A 27609-nucleotide genomic window follows, 5' to 3' on the forward strand; every position below is an offset into this window, starting at 1 on the left:
GACACAAGCCATCACATTAAGAATAAACCCTCCTTGCTCTTACCTCGTAAATCCAGTCGGTGAAGGCAGACACCCTGGTGAAAACCGTCGGCTTCTCATAAGTGTTGCAATAAGGCACTACTCCGTAGCTCACAACCCCGTGAACTTCCCACCTACCGTCCACAAAGCAGTTCAGAGGTCCGCCTGAATCACCCTGAAGTAAGAAAAGTAAAAAATAATATTTCTAGTTCTATAAAAAAGAAGTGCCATCTTAATGCTGGGAACTTGATCACTGGTGATGTCATACATTGTAGAAACCCTTAGCTGTTGATGCTGTATGTTTCAGCAAATACGACCCAAAAGCACCAATATTGCAAACTTTCGGCGATTTAAATGCAAACCTTTTTAAGTAAGATTCACCTCGTACCTATTTAGGTATCGCTTTTCACAAGCATTGTGCAATTAAAAAAAAAACATTCATTTACACAGACAAGCATTCGATCAGCCCTTTTTATCCACTGGTCTGTTCAAGTGTCTTTCATATTTGTCTCAGAGCCACAACAGCACATGCCAGTGCCCAGTGGGTCAGCCCACTTCAGCCATTGGCTGCTTTTCACTTTGAATGGCAGCATGATCGCACAGGCACATTGTGGTTAGGCAATGCTCCTGTCACCAGTCACATGTAAATGTAGAGTAAGAGTAACAAGACTGGAGACAGAGTTCAATATGAAAGAGGCACGACCAATTTTAATTTGTTGGTTGTGAAGAATTCGATATAGGTCAAGACTTAGGGCCAGATGTAGGAAGGCTATTACCGGTCGGTAACGGCCGAAATCGGTAGTTACCGACCGGTAATAGGCATTTCTGATGTGATGTAGGTGGCAAATTTACCGATTCGGTAAATACCGGTATTTACCGAATCATCATTTACCGAATCGGTAAATGACATGTAGGAAGCACTTTAAAGAGTGGTCCTGTGCTTTAAGGATTCGTTATTTACCACCAACTATTAGTTGGTGGTAAATAACGAATACCTTTGAAAATGCTAATTTGTGCATTTTCAACTGTGCCATGTGACAGACATACATGCCCTTAGGGAATGTATGTGTGCCACATGTGCACACAAGCACTATTCAGGGGTGTAACAGGGTGTCAAAGTGACACCCTGCCACCCTTGACCCATTCCCTATTTTACCGAATCGGTATTTACCGATTCGGTAATTGACATTCATTCCTATGGGCCTCCAGGCCCATGGGAATGAATGGCAATTACCGAATCGGTAAATACCGTTTCGGTAAATACTGAATCTTAACAATTCGGTAATTTTTACCGAATAATTACCTACATTGGATTTACCGATTCTAAAATACCGAATCGGTAAAATTCGGTATTTTAGAATCGGTAAATCCTATTTACCTACATCTAGCCCTTAGTAAGGTAAAAGGGTGTACGCCTGCAGGCCTCTCTTCCTTGTTATGATGCTTCTGACTGAACTGTGGGGGTAAGACGTGTTGCATTGTGGGATATGGTCTGGATAAAAAGGGTTGGTCTGCATTTTCTGGATGGGGAGGGCAGGGTTGGACTTTGCCCGATGTGAAATGTTTGAGTCAAAGTGAGGCAGGTGTTTTGTGAGGAGCATGGATCATAATTATCCCTGTTTTCTATTGGCGTATGCACTGCAGCGACATGTCTCTTCAGCAGACGCTACACAGGGAGCGCCACCACCTGCAGCCATTGCGCAATACATTGTGTAATAGAGGACAGGTGGCACTCTACAGCACCCTCCAAGAGAAAGCCAAAACTGCTCAACTTCACTACCCTCCAAAAGTCAAAGCCAGAAGAGGAGATACTTGGAAATTCAGTGAAGTTGTAATAGAACTATGTTCTTATGTTTCCGTGGACAACAGTAATACTTGTCAAATGGATTACCTAACTGCCTTTGCACCACACAGGTGTCAGAGAAGTGACCCAACACCTCTACTTAAATACAATCAGGTGGACAATTCAGCAGGGATTCATGGAAGGCCAGTTCTTCTAATAGGATTGTAGGGTTATAGCAAGTAAGTCACAGTAGGGGTTCCAGACATGTGGCTGATTCCTAACTTTATTGTTCTATCAGATAAAAAGGCCATTAGGAAATTCTCTTGATTTTCTTCTAGGTCAGTCTGCCTCTGGAAAAATGAAAGATTTCACAAAAGACCAGTCCCTCTGAAAGGTCAAAAGGACTGAGGGGCTTATTTACAAGCCCCTTGTGCCAGAGGGCTTGTGAGAGACAAACCGGTGTTTTTATCACCAGATGTAATATCGGTAGCTCTTACACTGCATCCAGACTTCACCCCGTCTCCGCCGGCACACACCATGGTATCCGTGGCATAATGACCCCACCAGTGGGGCTGAGCACAGATGGAATGTTCTACCACTGGAAGCAAAGCCTCTTGCAGCTTGTCAGGATAGTTGCCGTAGGCTGAAAGAGAAAATTTACAGTCGCCATTGACAAAAGCAAATATTGAGTAACTTCAGTGATGTGGCAAGGTAAACTCAACAGAGGGAAAAGATCCTACCTTGTGTTTGTAATTAAAAGCTTGTGTGCGTCCAGCACGAATATTTGTGGGAGGGAAAATTTGTAAAGCGATTATTTAGAAAATACAGTATTGGTAAGACCGTTACATAAACAGGAACTCAAGTCTTGCAAGTAGAGATATTTCATAATTCTAATGAATACAGTGGTCATCAAGAACAATTACGGCATTCTAATGTAAGAGAAAAGTAAGATTGAGTCTTCAGTGGTAGCATAAAATCTTCCAATTTGTGAAGGAAGTACTAAAGGGTTTCTTTAGAGTTTGATGGCTGGTCGGACAAGTCACCCGTGAGATGTACTCTGCTGACCTTGCGGAAGACCAAATGCCATATTTAGATTTGGATTCCAAGAGGTTGAGTTGCAAACTGATTCAAACCACTCTCTCCCTTGTAGTGATTGCAGGGACCAGGAAACTCAGAGGAACATCCACTAGACACATTTTGCCTCTTGGTCTACATCTGTGTCCTGACCTCTCCTGGGGAGAGTTTTCCCAGAGATGGTCTTCCACAGGAAAACCCTGAATTATGCAGAGCATCAGGTCCAAAGAGGTACTCATGCTCTCCAGCACTCCACATCTGCATAACTCATTCTCTCAGAACATTCTGGTCTTGGCAGACTTCGGGCATACTCATTCACACAGCTGACTGATCATGCACTCTTTCTGTGCTGACTGGCATGCAGGACTTTCCCATGCAGTCAATCAACTAGTTCTCAAAGGCAACCTATAGTTATCCTTCCCCACAATGCTGTAATAATATCATATCAGGGGATTAATGGGTGCATGTGCACAGTTTTCGATCTCCTAATAGTCACATTTATCCCTGTCACTGAGGCACAACACTCAATTGGCCATTACCTCTATAAGGAGGGTCAACTATACGAGCTAATATTGGCCGCCAAACAAACAAAAGACTACAGTTTTGGATGTATCGCTTGATCTTCCTATGGCATTGGGCAACTAGCAGTAGACCTTGGCAGCTATCTGTGTTGAAAATTGGGTTACTGTTTGACTAGGGTATAAGCCCTGGTCAAGCAGCAACCACAATCCTAGTCAGGGTGAGGCACAAACAAACCCGAAATTACACTGTGCTAAACCCTCTGGTAGCTTGACACATAGCAGCCAAGCTTAACTTAGAGGCACCACCACACAAAAAGATCCCACTCCATGTTAGAAAATCAGAGCAAAATGTAATAAATAAAACAAGATCAAAACATCAAAAATTCAATCAATAGAACCAATGTTATGGATTTTTAAAGAATAAACTGTAAAATAGCACAGAAAACCATAAAGCATCAACCGGGGACATCTGGTTGTGCTGGACCAGGTCAAAGTCAAAAGTTCAGGTCGACTGTAATGAAGCATGGGTCAGATTCAGTCCCAGATTAGTCCCTCTGAAGTTTTACATTCTCAACTTTTGTGTTAAGAGTCTCGCTCGCGTTGGAGAGGGTGGTAGAGAGCCAGGAGAGCGTCACTGGCAGTGGTTGGTGTGGTGCGAGGAGCAAGCCGGGCATCCCAGATGGGCAGGCTGAAGCCCCCCGTTCCTCATCACCATTGAGGCTTGCTTTGCGAGGAGATGGGCTGGCAGAGGCTTGTGCTGATTTTCTGTTTGAGAGGGGCCTGTTTGTGGTCGTGAAGAGCTGAAAAGCTTAATTTTAAGAGCCTGTGAGCCACACCAAGGGTCCAGAACCAACGAGGCACAATATGGGGGTCAGGAAGTCACTGAAGACGGGTCCAGAAGCTGCTGAGGAGCCTTTTATATCCCTGAAGCTCAGATCAGGATGCTAGCAGACTAGCCCTTGGAGTCACTCTGGGGTCCTGAGTTCAAGATGGGTTGCAGATCTAGTTCTTCCTCTCCAGGTAAGAGGGCAGCAGGTCAGCAGGGCAGTAGCTCCTTCGGTGTGGCAGTCTAGCAGAGTGGCAGTCATTCAGCAGCACAGAAATCATTCTTCCTTGCAGATTATTCACAGGTCCAGAAGGGTACTGAAGAGTTGATGTCAGAAGCCCTTCTTTTATACACTGCTTCTAGAAGGTAGGAGAATTTTCTGGACAGTGTTTTTAAAGTGCATGCAATTCCTCACCTCCCCTGTCTTGACCTCAAGCTGGCTGAAGTGACAATGCAGGGTCGTTAGGCCCTTTGTGTGTAATGTAATGTAATGTATTGATGTCTTGTAAAGCGCATGAATCACCCCACATGGGGTATCTCCGCACTTTAGACCGCTGGGGAACCCGTCCTGGCTTTCCCTGTGAACCAGGCATCCCCGGCGTATGTGGGGGGCCGTTGTGGAGATGAGGCAAGCTAATGCCCAGAGTTGCCGAGTGTGATCCCTGGTTAGAGTAGGCACCGAGGCGAGAATTATCGAGTCCGCTGAGCACGGTCCACGACCCTGCCGCGTCGGGAATTGAACCCTGGTCCCGGGCCATCCTCTGCTTCCGGGTCTGCCGCCTCTAACCAGTGAGCCACACCACTCCACTGTGTGAAGTCAGGACACAGCTTATTCAAGTGTAAGTGTGGGCTTTGCCTAGCTCCCCTGTGCCATCCTGTCAGTCATGGCCTATTCAGTCCCACCTAAGCTCCCTATTGTGTGTGGCTGGCTAGGAGGAATACACAAAGCCCACTGCCAACTACACCCAATCATGTGGCCAGAGACATGCTGCAGGCACCAAATGGCTAAGGTGGGAAAATGTCAACTTTCTAAAATTGACATTTTCAGAACTGCAATTTTAAATCTCACTTCACCATGAATTAGGATTTTAAATTAGGACTCCAGAGGCACCAAACGTGAAGGGGTTATCTCTTCCTATTTGAAAATTACACTTAAGGTAACTCCAATGTTATCCCATGGGAGATATAGGCCTTGCAGTAGTGAAAAATGAAATTAAGAGTGTTTCACCACCAGGACAAGTTAAACTTAAAAGGACGTGTCGAGCTTTTTAAATCCATTGCACCCTGCCCTCTGGCCTGTCCCAGCCTTACATCTGGGGTGACTTATATATACTGAAAAGGAAGGTTTGGGCCTGGCTAAAGGTTTTGTTTAACAGGTCAGAATGGCAGATTAAACTGCAGACACAAGCTCTGTATTGGCGGGCCTGAGACATGTTTAAAGGGCTACTTCAGCAGGTGGTAGAATCAGTGCTGCAGGCCCACTACTAGCATTTAATTTACAGGGCCTCGGCACATGTAGGCCACTTTACTGGGGACTTATCAGACAATTAAATATGCCAATTGGGTATAAGCCAATTCAATCATGTTTTAACATGTTGCTGTCTGTAAGCCAATGCAGAAAGCACCTGAGCAAAGCCAGCAATAAAAAACTGAAATATGCGAATGTCCTGCATTACTCCACTTGGTAAGATATCATCAAGTGTGGTAAAACATTCCCATAAACGATTTTAAAATTCAACAGACCCCCAACCACTGTTTGGTGTTGAGCAGAGTAGAGTACCTGCAATACCCTGGCACTGTAGAGCAGGATTGGTGGAATAGTGCACTGTAGTTGTACAACTAAGTGTCAGGAGGCTGAAGCAGGTTAAGCACTCAATGGGGAAAAACACTCATGGTAGGTCAGCCTATTTCCGTTCATTTCTGTAATGATGATAAATTCCTGAGCTCAGCATGGTATTGCCACACCAGCTACTAATAATAGCCTACAAAGCCCTACACTACATAAGACATGCATACCTCAACCACCGCCTCTCGGTCCACACACCCACCAGAGATCTCCGCTCTGCCCAACTGCCGTCATCACACATATCCGCCAGACCATGGCTGGGGTTAGATCCTTCTCCTACCTCACAGCAATGACCTGGAACACCCGGTCTCTCCCGCTAAAGCAATCACCGTCACTGCCTCAATTCAGGAAGGACCACAAGACCTGGCTCTTTGACTGAACCAAAGTAGCTTGCGACAGATCTTCAGTCCTCATCACTCATGACATCTTCTATGACATCATTGATATTATCACTGCAGCATTTGCAATGAAATTATTGATAAGAAAACTGTGCATGGTGGGGGCGCACACAAATGTGCTGGGCTGAAAAGTACAGCAAATTTAACATAGTGAAGTACTTATGCTATATCAGGTGTACTAGAGCACACAAGAAGAACTAGCAAAATTGCGATTTTTGGAATTGAGAAAGGCTGTGACCTGCCGAATTACAAGTTCTAATAATGTTGCCAGATAATTTGAATTTTGAATGATTTCTATGAAGTTTGTTCCAATAAATGGATGGATTCTTCTACACCAGGGTGCAAGCCCTTTTAATATGGTGAGAGGTGTTGTTTGGATGTCTGAAAGGCACAAGCGGTAGAGACTTTGCTTGCACCATCTGCGTTCAGGTGCAAACCGGTTAACCACAACTCTTTGCATTTGGATCTATTTAAGATGCTGGCCTGCCCCCCAGCATGGAGAAAGACTGAAGAAGAGGAGATGGGTGAGGCTGGGGCAGTGGTTGGAACATGGAAGTTTGGTGCTCCCTTGGCGGGGACCTGCGCTACCAAGCATTAAGCCCCAGTATCCACTCATGGAATTCCTGCCAAAGTGGGGGAGCAGGGCACCACAAAGGCATTGGCTGAGTATTGGGGACATGGAGGCCATGATATTTTGCCAGTTCAAACAGCTCGAGATTGTGCTACATTTCATGTCACTTCGCTTGGATATGCAAGACATTTGACATTTCAAATATTTAACAAAGCGAATGGTGAATGAACATTGACTTGTGATTTATTGGTTTCATCGGGATGGTGGAGAATGAAGGGTGAATATTCGAAAATAACAAGGAGCCCCTGATAGTTCCAATACCTAGGACAGGGTAATACACAATGAAGAGTAACTTCCTAGGCAATCATACAGATAAAAAGCAAATGCTAAATATGTGTCTTTGGTCGACTGTAACTACACTAAACAATAACAAAGAAAGGTCAAAATAATACAAAAAGCTATATAAATCTTTTATTAATTTATTCACTCATTACATAAAAATTGTGCAAATACCTAATACATAGTATTATTCTATACACATATATAATAGAAACCATTCAGATCATAAAAATCAAAATTTTGCAAGGAAAAAAGTAGACAATTCTGTGGCAAGACTGTTTACTTTTCGACACGCATTTCGGCGTGAGTTACGCCTTTGTCAGGAAAAAGCCACAATTCCTGTACTCCAGAGATGGATTGTCAGAGTTCAGTAGAGATTAAAATATCCCATGTGGATAGGTACCTCATTTATTTATTTAAGAAACATTCTTTACACGCCGTGGAAGGGCAGACCACTTCACATCAGAAGCAGTTCCGGGCGTCATGAAGAAATCATCTATCAAGGACATATCAATTTGGCCACACGCTCACCATCGATACAATTTAGGTCTGCCATCTATGCAAGACACAGTCATTGGATCTCATTCACTGGATCAACTTTTTACCCTTCATTAAGATCGGATGATCCTCTCCAATCTTTTATGTCCATAAAATATAAGGAATTTTTAACCAACCATTCAAACTGATCTACAACAGTGACATCCGAATTGATTGACTATAGTTATATCCTGCCTGGACCGGTACACAATAAATGAGGTACCTATCCACATGGGATATTTTAGTCTCTACTGAACTCTGACAATCCTTCTCTGGAGTAGAGGAATTGTGCCTTTTTCCCTACGAAGGGGTAACTCACGCCGAAACGCGTGTCGAAAAGTAAACAGTCTTGCCACAGAATTGTCTACTTTTTTCCTTGCAAAATATTTATTTTTATGATCGGAATGGTTTTTATTATATATGTGTATAGAATAATACTATGTATTAGGTATTTGCACAATTTTTATGTAATGAATGAATAAATGAATAAAAGATTTATACAGCTTTTTATATTATTTTGACTTTTCTTTGTTATTGTTTAGTGTAGTTACAGTCGACCAAAGACACATATTTGGATTTGCTTTTTATCTGTATGATTGCCTAGGAAGTTACTCTTCATTGTGGGAGATTGAAGGGTGGCATGGGCTAATATTTATTGTTTTACATACTCCATTGTTTGCAGTGAATCTATAATTTTAAAAGTCCAGAGTTGCCAGAGCTAGTTGAGAGGTATTGTGAAACACACAAACATGAATAGAAAATGGTATTTCTGCCTAGTCCTGTCGCACATGAAGTGTAATGGGCTGAAAAATACTGCAACTTTAACATAGTTAAGCATTTTTTCCATATTGGGTGTGTTAGAGCACATAAAAAGAACTAACAAAATGGCAATTTTTAGAATTGAGAAAGGCTGTGACCAGCCAAAATGCGTCTTCTATTAATGTTGCGAGATTCTTTGAATTTTGGACGATTCCTAGGAGGTGTTTTGCACTAAATAGATGGAATCTTCTGTGGCCGAGTGCAAGCCCTCTTATGAGAGGTGTTGTTTGGATATATAGCAAGTAAGTAGTTATAGTTAGGACCTAGTTTCCATAGGAAAAAAGTTTTTTGCTTGCTAATAACTTTAGTGGCTTTTGACAAAATTCTGGAAATTTTCAAAGTTAGTTTGCCACTCACTTCTGCTACTATTTGGAAAGTTTCCGTGTGATTAATAAAGCAGGGGCTGAGAAAACACGCATTTGCAAAGCAATCGGTCTCGCCTTTGGAACCTTATATGTATTTAGCTATGAAGCACATTAGTCTGGGTGCTGAAACATCTACTGTTCTGAGGGAAATTGATCCCCAAACTGTGGAACACGCCAGGAATGGGAACACATGTAGAGAAATACTGCCTATCAGCGGGAAATGGTATTGTCCAAAGCTCTGTTGTTAATATGATCTCAGGACCTTTGGTTGTCACATTACTAAAAAATACAATATTTAAAAAAACTATGATTGTCTACGGGGGCTCGCGAAAGACAAGTTTCTATGGCCTTGAATCTAGGGAATGCTAAAGTGACTATGGTATTTTACTGACCTCTGCTGGTAGTTTTCTATCAAGCGAGTTAAATAGAGGAAGTTACCAGAAAAATAAAAAAGAAAGTCCCTAAGCAGAAACCAATTCTGGTATTTTACTGACCTCTTCTGGTCGTTTTCTATCAAGACAGTTAAATAGAGGCAGTTTAACAGAAAAAAGAGTCCCTAAGCAAAAGTAGAAGCAGACAAGCCCTAGGGCTGATCTCCAGAGCTCACAAAGTACATACAACATGCGCTGTCTAATCTCGACCTAAAAAGGGGTTCTAAAACACACCCCATGCAATTCCCCATTGGGATTTTAGACACAATTACAGCTTGAACCGCTGAACAGAATTACACCAAATTTGGTAGGAAGTTAGATTTGGCCCAGAAAGAGTGCTTTTTGTAATTTGGTGTAAAACTGTTCAGTATTTCCGGAGTTATAAAAGAAATAAAGATTTATGTATATCTAGAGACGTGGATCTACCACTGTAGATTTGTGGCCCACACGCCAACAGCAATGCCATGATTGACTGACTGCAACCTGAAGGAAAAGTTGTGGCTGCCATTTTTTCAATCGGGCCACAGTTCCCCGGGAGGAGATAAGTGTAAATAGGATATAAGGGGTCAGGATAGAGGTACCCTGACCCCATGGGACTGATGGAGGAGTCTGTTAGAGACCCCTCTTGTGTAAGAAATTGCCCAAAAAGGTTTTCTGGGGTGCACAAGGATCTGCAAATCCACCATGATGCTCAGCACGACCACCCGCATGAATGGGCGATGGATCCATGGATCCAGATCCCAATTAGAAAATACACCCACTGACGCACACTCACACGCACTCACACAACTGCTCACACATCCATGCACCAACTCACACACCCATACAGTCACTCACACACCCATACAGTCACTGCTATATCCACTTTTAGAACCGGAGAACTACTCACACACCCACTCACAAGTCCATACACACACTCATACACCCGTGCAGTCACTGATACATCCACTCACAGACCCAGAGACCCACTCACACACCTACCCACCCACTCCCTTGCACCAGTACACAACCAGTCACATCACTTGCACATCTATACACCCCCTCACACACCTATACAGTCACTCACACACCTATTCAGTCACTGATACATCCACTCAGAGACCCAGAGAATCACTCACACACCCAATCACAGACCCACACAGGTACTCATACACCCACTTGCACATCCATACAGACACTCTCCCACACTCCGACACCACCCTGTGTGAATCTGCAACAGATCTGAGGATCCTGACCCAAATAAAAAAATACACCCACTCACACACTCTCTCCCCCCACACAACCACTCACATACCCACTCTCACATCCATGAACCCACTCACACACCATCACAGTCACTCACACAGCCTCTCACACTCCAATACAGTCACTGATACAGCCACTTACAGACTCAGAGAACCACTCACACACCCACTCTCAGAACCCAACAGGTACTCACAAACCCTCTCGCACACCCTTGTACACACCCATACAACCACTTACGCACCCATTCACAGACCCACACAGCCAATTACACACCCGCTCACACACTCATACAGCAAAACCACTGACACACCCACACAGTCACTCTCACACCCAGCTACACACCCACACATTCACTAACACACCCACTCTAGCCCCTCACACACCCACACACATGCAGTGCATCAGTTGTATAAATTGTAAAAGGATATGTTTGTATTAAATGTGTTGCTTTGAATGTGTGCTTTTGGTTGGGAATGGATCAGCAGATCCATTGCGGATCTGCCTGAGGCATAGCCGGTAGACCTCTTATTTGGCTGGTGACCCATGGCAGATCCGCGGATCCGAGTGAGAAATTAAAAAACAGGATTTGAAAACAAAAAGAACCAGTGTGTGGGAAAAGGGTTGGCTGTGAAAAGAGCCTTTGCGTTTATGGTGTGCAGATGATAACTACACATTGAACAGGATGCAGTCTTTTAAGTTGTTCAGGAACACCCTGTTGCCTGTGTCTGTGAAATGAACGTGTAAGTTGTTATAGTATATTGAGCCACGCTGTGGTCTCAGGGAAATGCAGAAACAGCTTTATTGATATGTTTTCTGGTTTTCTCTATCTGCTGACAAAATTGGGTTGACCATGGCACGTCTAGCTTTCGCAAACAATGGAGAACACCAAGTCAGTATGTGGAAAAAGTGACATTAATTTACCAAAGGTATTCTTCATTAGGATTTCCAGTCCTACCCCAGTAATTGTGAATTGGTCATTGCCACCACAGTGAAGAATCATAAGGTAGGTATACTAGCAATCTGCAATGCTTACAACCAAAGGCATTGCTGCCACTTTAACCCTCTCTGGCCAACTCGGGTAATGTCTACTTTATGTAAACCTAGATCCCTGTCGACGCCACTCTTTTTAACACTCTCTCTGACCCAAAACACAAAACTATGGGCCACAATCCAGACTCTGACCATTTTGGAGTCAAGCAGGAATAGCACACAAGAAAAGGCTGCAGCAGAATGAAACAGTTTTGAAGATGAAAGGCACTTACAATGGAGGACAACAAGTAAATTATAAAATAACATATTCGATTGGATGGTGGAGATATGCAGGACACTGAAATTAGGAAGTGACTTTAAGAAAAAAGTGACTAAGTCTGTGATTGGCTCTAGAAAAATAAAAAAAGGTATGTTGTTTCGGATATGCTTGAAATTGCAAACAGTCAACCACACCTGCTACAGTTCATGTGAAACTAGTGTGCGGCTGAGAGAAAGTCTTGTGAACTTATGACCTACTAGAAGGCAGAGACTAATGGAAACGTGATTACTATGTAAACAGGGCCAAAACAGGGTTGGGGAAAGGGAACAAATAGACTTCAGTGTGAAAGTGAGAGCAGACTGTTGTACGTAAATTGCTCAGTGTATGTCTTGCAATTGACAAAATTAAAAAAAAAATATATATATATATATATATATACATTAAACACATTAACGGCTTCTATGTGGATCCATGAATCCACTGCAGATTCGCACGGATGCTGTGCTGAGCCCCGCGGTGGATCAGCGGGTCTGTTAAATACCTACCAAATTTGGCTTCTTTACAGAAAACATGGAAAGGGTTAAGCCACATTGACAATTTAGAAGTGGTATAACAAAAATAAACAATTAAAGGAAGTCTGTGATTTGCTAAGTGCAGTAGTATGAGTGAGAGCGCAGTAGGAAGGATAGCCATTATTGGTACTTTTTTTTACTGAGAGTGGAGGAGGATTGTCATATTTCTGACTTGAGATTTGCAGTGGAATACAGATGTTTACAGGTATTAAAATAAAAGTTAGACAGCAGAGATATTTTATAGATATTGTACTATAAAAAAGTATATTTAAAAAGAATATAAGCTGAAAGAAATTATGTAGCTTCTAGACACTGCAATAAAAGGCAAGGTAGAAGGGAGGTTACATGATAACATTCTTTAAAAATATAGTGAGCAGCAAAGGAGGAAGGGGAATTGCTGTACTGAGAATATAGTTATTTATTAAGCCAGCATAAATTATTGTGTTTGAAATGGTATGCAACGTTTACAACGAAATTTTTACAACGCATTACCATTACAACGCAGGTATTACCACGCATACCATTACAACGCATTGCGCTGGGGGGCGCTCTAGGGTAAGTAATAAGTTTAATTTTCTATCCAACACCTTTCCTAGTGTCCACGGGGACTGGAGTTGGAATAGAAAATTATACTTACCACTATCCAGCACCTCTAAGCGCTATGCGTTGTAACGGTATTCGTTGTAAATACCGCGTTGTAAAGGTATGCGTGGTAAAAGTATGCGTTGTAACGTCATACATCCGTTTGAAATTAGATGTGGGTGCTTTCTTGTAGCGTGTAATTTAATTGTATGTAATTTGCACCCACTCACATAGTCAGGCAGTCTAGACACTAGGGGCCCCATTAGGATGGCGGGCGGACTTTGCCCGCCCGCCATCCTCACGGTACTAGGGACCGGCCGCCATGAGGGCGGGGGTCCCGTTGGCAGCATGAGGATGCGCCCGCCACAGTGGCGGGCGCATCCTGTATTCCCATCATTGTGGCGGGCGGTGCACTCTGCACCACCCGCCACAATGCTGAAAATGCTTTGCAGCATTTGCATGACGAAAGCGGCAGGCACCGCGCGGTGCCTGCCGCTTTCATTATGCAAATGCAGGGGGGGTACCATAGGTACCCCCCTGTGTGCACCCCCCTACTGTGCTGCACTCTGGGGGCCCGCAGGGGGCCCCCAGAGTGAAGTCCGCCTGCCTTTCCATGGCGGCATTGCCGCCACGGAAAGGCATTGTCAGATATCTATTCTAATATGGCTGGCGGTGTCTGATAGACACCGCCACCATGTTATCACTTATCCGCCCCGGCCGCCAGGCGACCGGGGCGGAAAACAGGCGGGCGGTGTTTCCCACCGCTGCGGTCCCCTCCGCCATCGTAATATGGCGGGGGGGAACGCAGGGAAGGATGTCGGGCGGATTGCCTCCGCCAGGGTGGCGGTGGCCACCGCCACCCTGGCGGAGGCAATCCGCCCGACATCCTAATGGGGCCCCTAGTTACACTCCCACAAAGGCTGCACTTATGTACCCATAAACACAAGATACAAAAAGGCTCAGCACATACCCCAAAGTAAAAATTAATATCACATAATGTACAGCAATGTCAAAATTAATGGTAATCAAACTTGAGATAATCTCCCAAAGAAAATATTTAAGGCTCCAAGTTCTTATGAGAAGAATATCCTTCTTTTATTCTTTTTTTGATGCTGCTTCATTGAATTTCATAAAAAACACATAGCCATGAATTTGTATTGTGTTTTTAATGAAATTCAATGCTGTACATTATGTGATATTAATTTTTACTTTGGGGTATGTGCTGAGCCTTTTTGTATCTTGTGTTTGTGGTCACCCAAAATTGTAGGAACAAGGAGGGTCAAGTTCCTAGCTCTTGCACTACCAGATCTACCCGCACGTTTAAATACACATACATTCTGGTGCAGGCTTTGAGCACCCTGGTCTTCTATTTCGTGACTTATTTATGTACCCATCCCTCATATAGCCAGACAGTGACTGACACTCTGCATCACACACCCAGGATACCATTAACACACCCATTTATTCACCTATACATCCACTTACATAGTCATTCACACACCCATACAGGCATCGTCCAATACACTCACATTCCTATACAGTCATTCATGTACCCAACACTCAGCCAGGCAGTTACACACACATACACCCAATTATGACCCCTCCCCACCAATGCAGCCACTCGCACACCTATTTACAAATGATACAGCCACTCATATACCCAGTCAGACAGCAACAGAGGCCCTCACATACCCACACATCACTTATGCATCCGCCACTAATAGAGCCACTTCCACACCACATAATTACTCACTCAAACACCCACTAACAGCCAGTTATCAATCTAATCAGCCACTTACATACTCCTTTAGATACCTATACAGTCACTGACATACTGTCACTCCCCCACACAGATACTTACACATCCAATGACACGCCCACAGAGGCACAAATACACTCACTCACATATCCACTCAACTACTTGCACATCCAGTCACCCACCCGTACAGCTACTCATATACCCATTTATTCACCCATACTTAGACACTTACACCGCCTCTTACACACTGACATAACCACTTATGTAGCTAGGCACTTGTAACCTAATAGTGTGTAACCTAATAGGATGCAATGTAGAATTAAATGTATTCTATATTTGCTTTTAAGGTTGTTTAAAGAGAAACGGAAGAGGGAACTGTGAGGTGAAATGTTTTTTAAACAATTATGCTTTTTGACAGCATCCATTAACAGGTCAACACATGACATTTTTAGTACAACTGGAATATGGTTTTTGTCACAATGAGTGACCATGTCTTGCAGTTTTTGTAAAACAGCGGAGATAGTAACCATCTGGTCAGTTGGTAGTGGTCCCACAGATAGTCCAGCTGCTGATAATGATATGCCACCTTCCCTCTCTCTTATAATCCTATGATACATTTATGTATGTATGGTTTTCAGGGGTTTCCAAATAGAGGATGAGTCATAGGAATACTTTTTCACTATACTTCTTGACAGTTTTGTGCTGCACATATTGCATTGGGCACATTTTGGAAGAACTTTCTTTGCTCCTGAAGGAATGGAGAAATATTTTCAAACATCGAAGGAATTCTTTGGCGGTGGTAGGTCTTCTTCCTCATCCTGTTCTTCCGAGCCACGGTCCATGCAGGTAACGGCGGTGGGTCAGTGGGGCTGGGTAAAGGGGGTTTTCGAGGGACGATGCAGAGGGAAAATTCATTATTTATTTAATTTTCCCTCTTCATCGTCCCTCGAAATCCCCCTTTACTTGGTCCCACCGCTGTTACCTGCAGGGACCGCGGCTGGTTTTTCCCCTTCTCTTCTATCTTCAGCAGAATACATCTTAACTTTGAAACTCTCTTCTTTTGAAGGAAAGCCAGAAAAACGATGGAGCTGTGGTTTTCAGTCTGTCTCCAGAGAGTTGTGAAACCCAAATAACTGATTTAGGGTGTGGTTTGCAAAGTGGATGGGTGGAGCGGATACTATATCCAATGAAAAGTTGAGATTTAGGCGTGTTCTTGGAATTGCAGCGGATTTGTGATGGCATCAATGTGGATCAATAAAATGAATACAAAAAAGAGAAAGACTTGTATTGCATTTATAGAAAGTTTACATAAGTTACCTTACATTGATTTGTTAATTGTTACTTTTAAAATGTAAACTAAGAATAAATGTGTTAATAAAATGTATTTGTAAGCTTGTAAAAATGTATATTACTGAAATAAACTTATAGGTGCAATTGTAGTGCAATTATATTAAAAAACTATGAAATTTTCTGAAAAAACAAGGTTACAGGAACATTATAGTTAGGAAATAGCATGAAAAAAACATAGAAATCCATAGATAAAATAAAGGATTAAAGGGATGTTATAGTTAGGAAATGTAATTAAAGTTAGGCTTAGAGTTTGCACGTACAAAATCATAGAAATTCAGTAGTTATAGTTACCTGAGCTAACTATAACTTACGCCCCGCAATGCACTGCTTACGACCTCACATATTACATCACCCATGACATGGTAAGTGACATCACTGATGACAAGTGTATTGTTTTGCATTGTTTTATTATCTTCCCTTCTCTTCATTTTCTGTTGTTTGCCATTGATGGAGCGAGGTGCAGAACGGAATTTTGTTCAAACTCGCAAAGTTAAACTTCCATAACACTGTAACCGTATTAATAAGCATGAGATGAAAAGTATTAACCAACTTAGTTTTAAAATGCATTTACACAACACGAGGGACTAACTTATGTGCTCTTTGTTGCACATGCAAGTGCGTTGAAAAATAATAAACTAATCTTGTCTATTGTCTTTGTCAGTATTAAATGCGGCTGTATAACTAATGGCATGTGCTTATTTATGTGCTTATGTTATGTCTTTTCTGTGGCAAAAGCTCGCGGAGAATACTGTGGCCTAAATGAAGATGGTAGATATAAACGCTGCTTTTTGTGCTAAAGCCAGGTAACATAAATTAATGGGTTAATAATTAGCAAAGGCGGTGGGTAACAGAATGGGTTTCAATACTCTAATTAATTAATGTCTTGTGTTTGTTTGAATACTAGTTTCCGAGAGAGAGGCTTAAGGCCTAGCGTTTTAAAGATGGCGTTTAGGATCCTGTCCAGAGAAGAGCCTTGCACAGAAGTGGAAACTTTTACCACATCGACAGTTGTCAAAGAAATACAGTTAAATTACTTGTGCTAAACGTGCTCTTGGAGAGAAAGATTCAAGGACAGGAAGCCGCAAGATTGCCAAGCTAAGGAAGTCATGAACTGTACTCGTGAAATGTTTCATTTTTGAGGAAGCCAAAAGTCACGAAAAATAATGGACAATAGAGTCAAAGAAAAGGCTCGATTTTGGTATGAAGACAGTGATGACACGTTATGGACTAACATCAGTCAACCAATGAGAGTTCTGGATGGCAAAGAAAAGTTTTCAATTTAGTGGAGATTAGTTAGTTAGAAAGGTATAAAACATGGCCCCATGGGCAGGAGGGCGCTTCTCGCTTTCCGATTCCTGAAGGGCGTGACGTGCTGTTGGACTCTTTGGCGCACGTAAAGACAGCAGTCTTTAATGACTAATTATTTTAGGTGGAGCGAGTTTTAGACAGGGAAATAGAATTTAGGGAATGGAGACTTTTAATTGCTTTAATTCATGCTAACTGATTTGCCTTTAAAATGTCAGTCTAATAAGTCTTTTCCTTAATAAAATGCTGCCTACTTTGCTAATAAAAATAAAGATTCTCATTTGAAAATGCTCTTTCTTTGAATAATAAAGTAAATAAAATTAGATTTTGAAACGACAAGCTGGTCTTGTTTATCCATGTCTAGTTACCATCAGTTGATCCATTTACCTTAGTGACTTAATTTAATGATAAATGTTTTAAAACCATGGTAAGAAATGATAAACTGCAGTTGTATATAAACATGTAAATAGTTTGTGAATAGCTCTGATTAATTAGGTCACATGATTCAGTTGCTCAAAAATTGTCTCGTTGGTTTATGGGCCTGTGTTAATGATTTATGATTAATGGTGAGTATTGTGGTGTTGGGTAGCGTTGGTGAAACAGTTTTACATTAGGAGCGCTGGATCACCATCAATCACTTTGCCTACCCTAAGTGCACTGTAGCCTCTGCAAAGTGTTTCTGTTAATGATGGTCACCTACTCTGACAAAGAGAAAATATTTTATAACACTTACGACTGGTCGCTCCCCATCCACTGACATAGCAGGAAAAACCATTGGGCAACTGGATGTTATTAGCTGGTAACTGAGCTATTGCAACAAAGCCGTTATCATAAGCAGGGGAACTCATTTGCAGCAAAGCAATGTCATACCTGGAAAAAAACAGAGCAAGGCAATCAACAGGCAGGTAGTCATCATAACTAAAAAAAGAACAAATGATTGCAACATTGTAACAGTATTCTATGGTCTCTTGGAAAATGTATAACTGATGATAATGGACACAAAGGCTGCCAATTTGATGAGTTCAGAATGCATTGACAAAGCCAGAAGGCCTTGTATTATATTGTGAAATCATTTGATACTAATGTGCAAGGTGAAGGAATGAAGTTTGCCTTACACTCTATACAAGAATGTACATTCATTTAACTTGGGAACATGCAGATTTTTGGAATTTTTGTGGATACATGCATTGGAACCAGCAGGCAGTTTTTATGGTGGATGAATTCCAGTGGGGGATTTGTAGGTTCTCTTTTACAGTAGGAAAAGGGCAGTTGTAGTACTTTAGGTGCATTTGTTAAGGTGGGAGGGGGCAGTATAATTTAGGGCCAAATTACGAATTTGACGGTGCAGTGCCAGATTACGAGTGTTTCTCGTGCCTGGAAGGCTTCTTTGTTACGTTCCCACTGTAGTGCCTCAAAAAATGAGCACCACAATGGGAACGCCAAAAACAGTTCCTGTACGGCATGGACTATAAAGTCCATACTGTGCAGGAACTGGTGTGCTTCCACATGGCGTGAGGCACCAGATGGCCTTATAGGGCCCCCTTTGTTTCCTCTTCACTGCGGTTTTTATGGTGGTGGAACTGCCATGAAAACCGTGACGGAAAGGAATCTTGTAATATGCTTGGTGAGAACCTGCGGTTCCACCAAGCATATCAGTGCATTTACACCAGCCGCACCGTTGCCAGGGAATGACGGTTCCCTGGCAGCTGAGGCGGGGCAATGGCAGTTCAACCACCCTAATTGGAATAGGCCGGTCAGGAGACCACCACCGCTGCGCCCCCTCTAGTTGGTGTTCCATGGACCGCAAGACTTGTAATCAAGCCCTTAGAAGATGTTTATGATCCTTGGGGAATATTACACACCCAGCATTTGCAAATAAAATCCAAGGGTTCTCCACAAGTTCAGCAACTTAATTTCAAATAATTAATCTCAAAGACACATTGCTTAGAACCATCACATACAACCCTGCCCATTAGCAATCTACACTCAGACCAATTTCTCACAAACTCCTATTGCAAACAGTCAAGCAGAACAACCTGTAGGTCAGGGAAATATGTAATTACAGCTTGAATGATATGCTTTCAGGTTGGGAATTTAAAGTTATGGCATTTTTTTATTTTTACCATGTATAAGCAAAATGTGAAATTCTTTACAGACAACAAAACCGATGTACAAATGCTTTTTGTGGTCATAAAGTCCTGACGAAATGTACAAAAGATAGTTTTTGAGTCGGAAAAGTATTTCCAACACACAAAAATAACTTTTGCAACTCATTTGAGATAGCATGAATGGGCAAAAAGGAAGTTTTGTGAGTAGCAATAAAACATTTCAATGGATTGAGACTGACATGCCATACTTAGATCAGTAACTATTAAAATCCAAATTGAGTTGGGAACTGATTTTCAAGCTGTCATCATAGTGCAGCGTACCCTTTGGAAATTAAGGAAAATGGCCTTGTGGGGCGGAGTCAGTTGTCTAGGGGAACACAGTTTGCACACCCCATTGTCATTCCTTCCAACAAAAGTTAATTTGGAAGGAACATGAATGAATAATTGGATATATTATGTCCCTGGAATCCCACATGCCAATTTCACAAGCATTAGTAAGGGGTCGCAAAAAGCCTCATTAATATTAACACGGTTGCATATTTAGGGGCCGGATCACGGACACAATATCGGTTGAAAAAATATCGACCTACAAAAAAATCGACATTTGAATATCGGAGACAAGAATATCGACAGCCTATCTACACCATGTTAAGTACAAGCATATCGAAACCAAAATATAGATGTTAAAAATATTGTAATTAAAAATATCGTTTTTTTTAAAATAAAAAAGTGTAAAATAAAGTAAATATTAGTTATAAACATAGTGAAAAATATTTAATAATGTTTAAAATTAATAAATAATACATATACAAAAATATAACATTAATTAAACATATCCATAAAAATTATAATATATACTTACTTAATAATAAGTTTTAATAATTATTTTAATAACGTATACATTATTAAAAAGTATTATAAATTACAGATACATCTACACACATGAAACAAAAACATGAATAAAAAGTAAATAATTATATTTAATAAATAAAAAATATATATATACTTTCGATATTTTTAAAATTAATAAAATACTACATCATCAAAAATAATAATAAAAATATTAAATAGCTAAATAAATAAAACTACTATTCAAAGTCCAAAAAAAACTACAGTAATAATAACATTGGATAGCGTAACACTTAAAATTACTATTCCAACTTCAGAAAATGCAACAGTAGGGAAAGCGTTCGATAGTGTAGGGGTAAAAATTACTATTCCAAATCCAGAGGGGGCAACAGTAGGGAAAGCGTTTGATAGCGTAGGGGTTAAAATTACTATTCCAACTCCAGAGGGTGCAACAGTAGGGAAAGCATTGGATAGAGTAGGGGTAACAATTACTATTCCAACTCCGAGGGTGCTACAGTGGGGAAAGCGTTGGATAGCGTAGGGGTAAAAATTAATATTCCAACTCCAGAGAGGGCCACAGTAGGGAAAGCGTTGGATAGCGTAGGGGTCAAATTACTATTTCAACTCCAGGGGGTGCAACAGTAGGGAAAATGTTGGATAGCGTGGGGGCAAAAATTACTATTCCAGCTCCAGAGGGTGCTACAGTAGGGAAAGCGTTGGATAGAGTAGGGGTTAGAATTACTATTCCAACTCCAGAGGGAGCAAGAGTAGGGAAAGCGATGGATAGCGTAGGGGTAAAAATTACTATTCCAACTCCAGAGTGGACAACAGTAGGGAAAGCATTGGATAGCGTAAGGGTACAAATTCATATTCCAACTCCAGAGGGTGCAACAGTAGGGAAAGCGTTGGATAGCGTAGGGGTAAAAATTACTATTCCAACTCCAGAGGGTGCAACAGTAGGGAAAGCGTTGGATAGCGTAGTGGTAAAAATTACTATTCCAACTCCAGAGGGTGCAACAGTAGAGGAAGCATTGGATATGGTAGGGGTAAAAATTACTATTCCAACTCCAGAGGGTGCAACAGTATGGAAAGTGTTGGATAGCGTAGGGGTAAACATTAATATTCCAACTCCAGGGGGTGCAACCGTAGGGAAAGCGTTGGATAGCGTAGGGGTAAAAATTAATATTCCAACTCCAGAGGGTGCTACAGTAGGGAAAGCGTTGGATAGCGTAGGGGTAAAAATTAATATTCCAACTCAAGAGAGGGCAACAGTAGGGAAAGCATTGGATAGCGTAGGGGTAAAAATTACTATTCCAACTCCAGGGGGTGCAACAGTAGGGAAAATGTTGGATAGCGTGGGGGTAAAAATTACTATTCAAGCTCCAGAGGGTGCTACAGTAGGGAAAGCGTTGGATAGCGTAGGGGTTAAAATTACTATTCCAACTCCAGAGGGTGCAACAGTAGGGAAAGCATTGGATAGAGTAGGGGTAACAATTAATATTCCAACTCCAGAGGGTGCTACAGTGGGGAAAGCGTTGGATAGCGTAGGGGTAAAAATTAATATTCCAACTCCAGAGAGGGCCACAGTAGGGAAAGCGTTAGATAGCGTAGGGGTGAAAATTACTATTCCAACTCCAGAGGGTGCAACAGTAGGGAAAATGTTGGATAGCGTGGTGGTAAAAATTACTATTCAAGCTCCAGAGGGTGCTACAGTAGGGAAAGCGTTGGATAGCGTAGGGGTTAAAATTACTATTCCAACTCCAGAGGGTGCAACAGTAGGGAAAGCGTTGGATAGTGTAGGGGTAAAAATTACTATTCCAACTCCAGAGGGGGCAACAGTAGGAAAAGCGTTGGATAGCGTAGGGGTTAAAATTACTATTCCAACTCCAGAGGGTGCAACAGTAGGGAAAGCATTGGATAGAGTAGGGGTAACAATTAATATTCCAACTCCAGAGGGTGCTACAGTGGGGAAAGCGTTGGATAGCGTAGGGGTAAAAATTAATATTCCAACTCCAGAGAGGGCCACAGTAGGTAAAGCGCTGGTTAGCGTAGGGGTCAAATTACTATTTCAACTCCAGGGGGTGCAACAGTAGGGAAAATGTTGGATAGCGTGGGGGTAAAAATTACTATTCCAGCTCCAGAGGGTGCTACAGTCGGGAAAGCGTTGGATAGAGTAGGGGTTAGAATTACTATTCCAACTCCAGAGAGGGCAACAGTAGGGAAAGCCTTGGATAGCGTAGGGTTAAAAATTACTATTCCAACTCCAGAGGGAGCAAGAGTAGGGAAAGCGTTGGATAGCGTAGGGGTAAAAATTACTATTCCAACTCCAGAGTGGACAACAGTAGGGAAAGCATTGGATAGCGTAAGGGTACAAATTCATATTCCAACTCCAGAGGGTGCAACAGTAGGGAAAGCGTTGGATAGCGTAGGGGTAAAAATTACTATTCCAACTCCAGAGGGTGCAACAGTAGGGAAAGCGTTGGATAGCGTAGTGGTAAAAATTACTATTCCAACTCCAGAGGGTGCAACAGTAGGGGAAGCATTGGATATGGTAGGGGTAAAAATTATTATTCCAACTCCAGAGGGTGCAACAGTATGGAAAGTGTTGGATAGTGTAGGGGTAAACATTAATATTCCAACTCCAGAGGGTGCAACAGTAGGGAAAGCGTTGGATAGCGTAGGGGTCAAAATTAATATTCCAACTCCAGAGAGGGCAACAGTAGGGAAAGCATTGGATAGCGTAGGGGTAAAAATTACTATTCCAACTCCAGAGGGTGCAACAGTAGGGAAAATGTTGGATAGCGTGGTGGTAAAAATTACTATTCAAGCTCCAGAGGGTGCTACAGTAGGTAAAACATTGGATAGCGTGGGGGTAAAAATTACTATTCCAGCTTCAGAGGGTGCTACAGTAGGGAAAACGTTGGATAGCGTAAAATTTAAATATAACATACTTATAAATAATTTTTGTATTTAAAATAATAAATAATTATTTTTTTTAATAACAACATAATTTACAAATACTCATTAATAATTATTAAAAACATAATTACAATTGAATAATTAATTAACAATAAATTAACAATACATACCAATAAATAATAATTATTAAATATTAGTCACCAAATAATAAATATTGAACAATAAAATATTGTTCATTACAAAAAAATAATAATTTAAAATTCATTCACAATTAAAAAATATTAAACAATAAAATTATTTTTCATACCAAATAATACTTTTTATGAAACATTGATTACCAATCAATTAAAAATATTTTCCAATTAATGGAAATTAATTGCCAATTAAGAATAGTAATTGCCAATTAACAAAATTAATTACCAATTAAAAAATTATTACGAATTAAAACATTTTTTTGCCAATTAAAAACATTATTTACCAATTAAAAAAATTAATTATCAATTACAATAATTAATTGCCAATTAATACTTAATTAAAAATAAAGTAATTATCCATACCAATAAATAAAATTAAATCATTAATTAATTAAAATTCAATTACTACCCACCCAATTCCCCTATCAACCCACAACCCGCTACAGAAATAAACACAAAAATTAATTACAATGAATTTATAATTCCTAAAAATAATAATTAATTTTATATATTTGAACTACTTCCCACCCTATTCCCCTATAAACCCACAACCCGCTCCGGTACTAAATCATAAAATGTACTTAAAAAGAACATTATTAATATATAAAAATAATACACATATAATTTAAAACAAGTAAAATAATTAACAAAAAAATATTACACATATATAATAAAATACATAACAATAATACAAATATCGATATTAGTAACTTCGATATTACCTACATAGATATAAAAAAAATCGATATTACTTACCTTAGGGTCGATATTCTGTTCAACGATATTCTTGACCTCGATATTCCCAACTCAATATTTTTGTAGGTCAATATTTCAAACTCGATATTTTGACTGTGCACCTTAGGGGCCTTTTGTAAATTTAAATTTTGCGATAGGACATATTAGCACAACAGTCACATTACAAAATAATGCCCTATTCCCAAACCTGTTGGTGTGGAATTGCTATGCAATGTTTTATGAACAAAGCTCGGGTCTAACGTTCATTGAAAGTGAAGACAAACTGGAAAACGTGGATTAACTATACTTGTTTCAGGGTAAGGGAAGGTAACATACTTCTTTTGTCAGTGCTTTGAATACCATGTAGGAAAAAATATGGCATGAACTTGCTTCATGTAATTCAATGTATGGTATGATAATGTATGTCTAATGAGCCTATCAAAGGTAGGAATGTAATTGGGTGCCCAGTGTCATATTGGTTTCATTCTGTCTCCATTTTAGTTTTCCTTTTTACCTTGGTATCTTTACGAGATGGAGACTTGAACATATTTTTCATTAACAAGACAAAATGCCACACGCTTTCTTATAGTTAGACATTGTTATTCTGTAGTATGCACTGTTAGTTTCAGGGACACATACTATAATGCGATGTTCTTGCTTTGGTTTTTTGCTCGCAGGAGACAACTCTTTTTCCCAAACTAAGTAAAGCTGTTTTCCTGTGTCTCTTGCAGAATGAGATTAGGCTGGTGTTTTATTATTTAAACACCTTCCATTTTTAATTCAGACAAGAGGCACTTCACACTGCAGTTATCATGGATTCTGTGGAGAGCTGTCTGCTAGTCAAGCCACAACTTAGCCTCTCCACACTGGGCAACAGTAGTTACGCTCTATAGGGCATATTTACAAGAAACTGTTGCAGCGCACTGTTAAGCCAAAATTGCTAATGCTGTTCTCCGACAGTTTCTAAATGAAGGGATGTACCATATTTACAGGAATGCGGCACACCCATGTGTTTCACCTAGCACTGGCACTAAATTGAGCTGCCTTGCACCAACGCAGGTACCCTTGCACCATAGTGCAAGGGTGTCTGCTTTGCAGGGAATGATCGTTCATGTGCAGGAAGGTGTCCCTTCCTGCTCGTAAACAATCACTAATAGCGATTTGTAACTTCTAGTGTGGTGCAGAATGCAGCACATATAGAATTTTCAGCTCGTCATTATCCATTGATTGTTTATGTGCTAAGGGTGCTAATGGACACCTTCCTGAACATGAACAATCACTAATGGCAATTTGCTGCTTCTATGTGTGCTGCAGAACGCAGCACATATAGATACAGCAAAACAAGGAGAAATTAATCATTTTGCCTCGTTGTGCCTGTTTAAGACCAGGTTTTCCCTGGTCTCATTTTTGGTGCTGCCCCATATTTAAGCCACCCTTGTAAAAAGGGGGCAGCTTCAAAAAGCAATGGGTGTAACAGAGGAACGCCCAATGTGACACCCATTGCCCGCCCCTTTGCCACAGCAGACTGCGGCAGTAAGGGACATATTTACAACACTTAATACCACCTTGTAAATATGGAGCAGGGCATTGCGCCACAGGAACGTCATTAAAAGTGGTGTTTCTGTGGTGCTATGCCCTTGTAAATATGCCCCTAGGTTGTTCAACACAAAGTGAGATCGATGGCACGTCATGCACTCTTTGTCTCACAGAACCTTATGCATCCTTGTGGTTTAGATCATTTGCACAAGTAGCTGCTCTCACTGGAATAGTATAACCCCAGAAATCGAGTGCATCCCTCCTCTCTGCTGTTTCAAGGCTATTATTAAATCTCATCTCACTCTTCAAAGAGGTGCCAAAAGATCACGGGGCATATTACCAACAACTATCGCTATTTATCGCTAAATGGCTTAGCAAGTTTTTTTTATCGCCAAGCATCGCCGGATATTATTGCAGAGATAACGTGCTATTAGCAACGTTTATCTCTAAGCGGTAAAATATCCAGCGATGGCGGCGAAATGCGTGAATATCGCTGAGAATACAGCGATATTCACGCATTAACGCCAATAGGGTCTTAGCCATAATATCCACCTCCCATTGGATATAATGGCAAAGAACTGGTCTGGGCAGGCGTTAGCTTTTGGAGATATTCGCGTTTAGCGCAAATATTTCCATCGCTACGCCTGCGTTGATAATAGGCGATAGCGATGTTAGCGACTGTTTTTAGTCGCTAACAGGTTGGGTACACCCACTTTGCATGTCATTAGCGATAAATATCGCTGACATGCAAAGCGGGCCCCAAACCGCTCGCTATCACCTAAAAGCTGTCGCTAACTGATGTTAGTGACAGCTTGCTAATAGGGCAATGAAAATATCGCCTAATTTCATTTCGCCCGCCTTGATAATATGCCCCGCACCATCCTTCGTGGATCAAACAAACCCAACATCTCAATGGCTATTTGGTCCAATCTATGTGTTTCTAGCACCTGCTAAAACATTTCATTACCACATTTGTGGGAGCATCACAACAGTAACAAATCTAACTATAGTATCACTACTGTGGGTTACAGAAATTTGAGGATACAGTGATATAGGTGCAAGATCATTGATTCCCTTATGTTTTTCCTCATTTTCCACCCGTTTTTGACTGAATCGTGGTTACCGTAAATGCCGCAATAAGGGCCAAGGTGTAGTACCATTCACTTTCACCCTACCAATGGCCTTCTGTACTTAATTCTGACCATGAATACATAAATGATTTCCTGGTGACTTTAGTTGTGGGAACTGATTACCTTGGGCATGCTAAATCCATTCTGTGGAAAAGCTGCAAAGGTTTACTGGTTAGGAATGACTCTTGGGTTTTAATAGTCATATGTGAGAATAAAGTCAAGTAATGCCATAGGGGGAGCGGGAGAATAGCAGTAAATGTTAATTTGGTTCAATTAATATTTAATATTTTAAGCAGTGAATTATATTCGAATATCTTTTTGAAATTGAGGTTAAAAGTGATAATGGTAAAATGTAATTGCAACCTGTTATATGAAGAGTTAAGAAGATCAGAAATCAGCCTTTAGAGAATTATTTTTTTTGACTGGAAACAAGTCATTTTAACTTTATTTTGAATATATTTTTATGCTAGGCCACCGTGGTTTCAATTATTGATTGAAATGGTTCTACATTTTAGAACATTTGTTTGTGGTGTGATTTTCATTTTATT

General features: G+C 41.0%; 1 protein-coding gene across 1 annotated transcript in view; it reads right to left on the reverse strand.

Annotated features, from left to right (window-relative positions):
* The window catches only part of LOC144785448 (elastase-1-like), a 156417-nt gene that overhangs the window by 23175 nt on the left and 105633 nt on the right, over positions 1 to 27609 (reverse strand). Inside the window, exons 5-7 of the mRNA XM_078664346.1 lie at positions 18324 to 18460; positions 2299 to 2444; positions 44 to 193 (exon numbers count right to left, since the gene is read on the reverse strand). Of these exons, the coding sequence (XP_078520472.1) occupies positions 44 to 193; positions 2299 to 2444; positions 18324 to 18460 (433 nt within the window). The remainder of the gene's footprint in view (positions 1 to 43; positions 194 to 2298; positions 2445 to 18323; positions 18461 to 27609) is intronic.

Source organism: Lissotriton helveticus, chromosome 10, assembly GCF_964261635.1.
Source record: "Lissotriton helveticus chromosome 10, aLisHel1.1, whole genome shotgun sequence".
Lineage (NCBI taxonomy): Eukaryota > Metazoa > Chordata > Amphibia > Caudata > Salamandridae > Lissotriton > Lissotriton helveticus.